Raw genomic sequence first — 3,927 nt, 5'->3', positions numbered from 1 at the left:
TAAATTTTGCATAATTTGTTATCTTTACTAATACTAACGGATCCCTCAAGCGCGTCATTAAAGCAACGTACGATGATGTTTACTTTCATTGCGGACTTAAATATTTTATTTGTAAACAAACACGTATCTTTATGGAAAATCATAGAGGTTTAATGATTTAAGATCTTTAAATTAATCTGTACTTTACACATGTATATCTACTTAAACTTTACTGGCATCTAATTGTCTTATAAACTTAAGATACTTGTGTATACAAAATTATAGATGTTTGTAGATATGTTTCCAGAAAACAAGAATTTGAAGGATTTTCATGAAATAAAGACTAATGTTATTTATAGGAAAGAAGACGATAAAAGCATGAATAACTTTTTTATGTCTCAAAACTTTTAAATTTGCCATTTAGTACATGCACTCTTTATTTATTAATTATTTTAAATTTATTATTTCATCATAAATGTGCGTTTCATATAAAAATACGTTTTATTATTCTATCAAATAAATAGGAATATTGAGAAATTTAACATGACAATTGGTTTCCGTAATAAATGTTATTTCAAGATTTGAAAAGTAGATGCACTTGTAACAATCGAAAAAATGCATGTATAAGGAAAAATTCTTCAATTATTTATTCTGTTTTCAGGGAGACATTTCATAGGGATCAATGTTATTGCGTGTATAGGAAACAGTATTGTTGTTAATGGACTTTTGGGCGTTTTCATTTTGTACTTTTCTAGTCATGCATACAATAAGAGACCGAGAAACATGTAGTCACTTTCAAAATGAATAAAACTTGCATTCACATGATGTACCCTATATTCAGTTAGATATTTGTTTTAGTGACATTTTAATCAGTAGTCTTTTTAAAAAGATCGACATTAAAAGTTACAAATAAATTTAATTTGAAAAAAAAAACATATATAAATTTTATCACAAATCACAAATTCCACTTTTGGTAAGTGAGGAACTAACATTTTAAGCATTTTAACTTAGAATATAGTTTTCTACACTCCCTCCGAAAGCGGTCATCAAAAAAACTATAAACTATGGGGTTTGTCACGTTACTAAGGAAATATCCCCGTAAAAGCAGTTTAATGAAAAATCCCAGCTTAGCAGACAGGGCTTTGTAGTGCGTGTAATTCACAGCCTTGATTATCAGAATTAAACTATTCGGGAACACTCCGATGTATGACACACCTGTCGCGACAATAAACATCACGGTGATTCGTCTACTGCGACTGACTCCAAGTTTCTTCCGTTTTGTAGACAGTCTGTTCAAAGCGCCAAGCGAAACAGAACTAAGGGTGCGAAGTGCGCTTTTTCTGCTTCCATGTGAGGAAATTTCTTTAGAACTCAACACAACTGAGCTGGACTCACTTTCGGCATCGTCGTTTTGGATCATAGATTGATGCGCTCCTCTATGAGTTTGCTGTGCCTCCATACGGAATTTCATTTGTTTGTACAGTACCCGTCCAACAAAAATGTATACCACAATGCATATCACAAATATACTCGTACTTAGTAAAAGCAGAAATCCATTAAAAATTTTGTAAAATATATTTTTCCGGAAGCTGGGTAGAGTTTGGCAGTTATGACCGATGAATCCACCGACATCTTTTTCCGCAGATCCATAGAACACAGTTACGGGGATGCTTATAATGATAGAAAATAATACTGTTCCGAGGCAGGCAAAAAACGCCCCCTTCGGTGACAACTGTCTCAGAAAAGGTCTACAGGCTTTTCGGAATCTTTCCACGGCGATGACTCCAAGCATTAAACCTGAACTTATCACAACACAGTGGTTCATGAACCGAAAGGTTTTGCACGTATTGGACGAAGTAAAGGTGTACTTATATCTCATGTCAAAAATCTCAAATGGTATCACTATAAAACAGGCGATGAAATCTATCAGTGCTAGAGCTACCACAAAAGTCCGATGATTGGAAGAAGTGTAACAGAAATAATATACACAGAATGCGTGTCCGTTACCCACCGTGCCGACCACAGAGAGAATAGCCAGGAAAACAACAATGGGGATATCATTGGTCAGAAAGTCCTCCCATTCTAACTCCTCTAGTGAGGAAAAGTTGGTCAGATTGACAGATAGTACTTCCAGTGTTAAGTTCCTCTCCATATCGCCAAGTGTTTAATGTGGCTATTGTTTTTACTATTTTATCATACTGAACAAGGAAGCCGAGCTTGTCCGTGTTACATACAGTATGTACCGGAAATGCCTTTGTCATAGACCCATAGTATCACTTTCCTGTTCGCCTTTCAATCAATCAAGTCGTGTTCAATAACAAGTAAGGTTTTATAATACCCCCGTAACTGGCATCCGAAATGTTACGGTGTATTTGACGTCTCCCTTTCACCAGTAATCTATATCTTGTTTTGGAGGTTGTGCATGAGGTGATGGTCATCTATTCGGGGTTGTGTCACTTGGGTAATTCCATATAACACTTGAAGATGACATCTGTTATTCGTTTATTTTGTAGGTGTTTCTTCCCATACTTTTAATGGCTTGAAATGAGGAAACTATGATTTTCATTTCATATTATAATTCATATTTGTTGAAATATAATTGTTTTGCTTCAATCTTTAAAGATACAAGACTTACATGCATATTTCAGATTTTAAAACCGCTCATTTTTCCTCCTTTTTAAAAGTTGATATAAAATGTATTAATTGAAGAAAATAAATAATTTTATTCTGTCATTTTTCTAAACCATATTTTAATCGAATTGTATAAAAATCATCCATTTAAAAGATGCACATGTATATGTAATGGACGCAACGTTTAATTAATGGAAGATTTTTTAAAACGTACCCTTTCCATGATGGCGGATAAAATCTTCATTTCGTATAAACTTCGAACTTTACAATTAGGATTTGAAAATCATACACTTGCATGTGGGCGTATTCTTCCTGAATCTTTACAGCTCTAATGTCTAAAGAGCACAGTTCAAGAGAAAAAGTCTTAGGGACAAATCCCTCTCAAATTAAACTATTTTTCAGAATTTCTTAATAAAATAATTTCTTCTTAAAAAAAACGATTTATAAAGGAATTCAATTTAAATATTTTTTATTTTAATCAAAAATATTGATCAATAAAATATATGGAATTAGAAAATTAAAATGTTTATAACTAACCGTACGTCACAAAGAGAATATTTATTGACAAATGTATTTTTTTAAAAGAAAAATTAGTCACATTTATATATCTGTTATACCAGATCGTCATGCCATCAAATAAAATATATAAAAAGAAAATATCTGATCCATTTGATAAATCGATTAATTATTAATAGAAAGTCATATTGGTGCATTCGGGGGTTGAGTTTGGGGTGGGGGTGTCACAATTCAAAATAGAAGTAATAAATCTAATAGTAGGGTTCATGTCGGCAATGGCATAATTCTTTACTGTCATTTTAGTATTCTGTATTTTAGTACTGTAATTTAAATTTCGAGATGAAAAATAAAAGGCTATTAAAAGTAATGCATACCTTGTTTAAAATATTCCAATGGGATACTGCTTTCTAGCAATCCCTTCCTCTCAGGCCTATAATCAAAGTTGCTGAGCCGGTCTTTTGAGCTTGTGAACCATGACGGTAGATTAGAAAAGTCAGACTTTCATTACATTTTAGAAATAACATGTATACAGTCTTGATTTTTATAAGACCCGGGTACCTGTTATTTGTTGTTCATTTACGTGCAGTTTAACCAACAAAACACGAAACTTCAAATCTTATGTTTTTTCAGATGATAAAAACTTAATTGACCTGTCTTTCCCACATACTCTGAAAAGATTTTTTTTCCCGAGTTTGTTATCCAGGAAGGTGGTATAATTGTAAGAAAGCTAAATCTTGGCATAATATGACCAAATCATTTTTAGTTCATTTATGTCTAGGTTGGACAATAAATTAAAAAACG

At 32.5% G+C, this 3,927-nt stretch overlaps 1 protein-coding gene across 1 annotated transcript; it reads right to left on the bottom strand.

Annotated features, from left to right (window-relative positions):
- Nucleotides 1-875: 875 nt before the first annotated feature.
- LOC134257123 (gastrin/cholecystokinin type B receptor-like) lies at nucleotides 876-2,375 on the bottom strand. The gene has a single exon (XM_062739768.1). The coding sequence runs from the start codon at nucleotides 2,129-2,131 to the stop codon at nucleotides 965-967; it is 1,167 nt and encodes a 388-aa protein (XP_062595752.1). The 5' UTR covers nucleotides 2,132-2,375; the 3' UTR covers nucleotides 876-964.
- Nucleotides 2,376-3,927: the final 1,552 nt, after the last annotated feature.

This window comes from Saccostrea cucullata, unplaced genomic scaffold (assembly GCF_032062105.1).
Source record: "Saccostrea cucullata isolate Sc308-1 unplaced genomic scaffold, CSIRO_AGI_Scuc_v1 ctg14, whole genome shotgun sequence".
NCBI lineage: Eukaryota > Metazoa > Mollusca > Bivalvia > Ostreida > Ostreidae > Saccostrea > Saccostrea cuccullata.
This window is presented reverse-complemented; position numbering and strand designations above follow the sequence as displayed.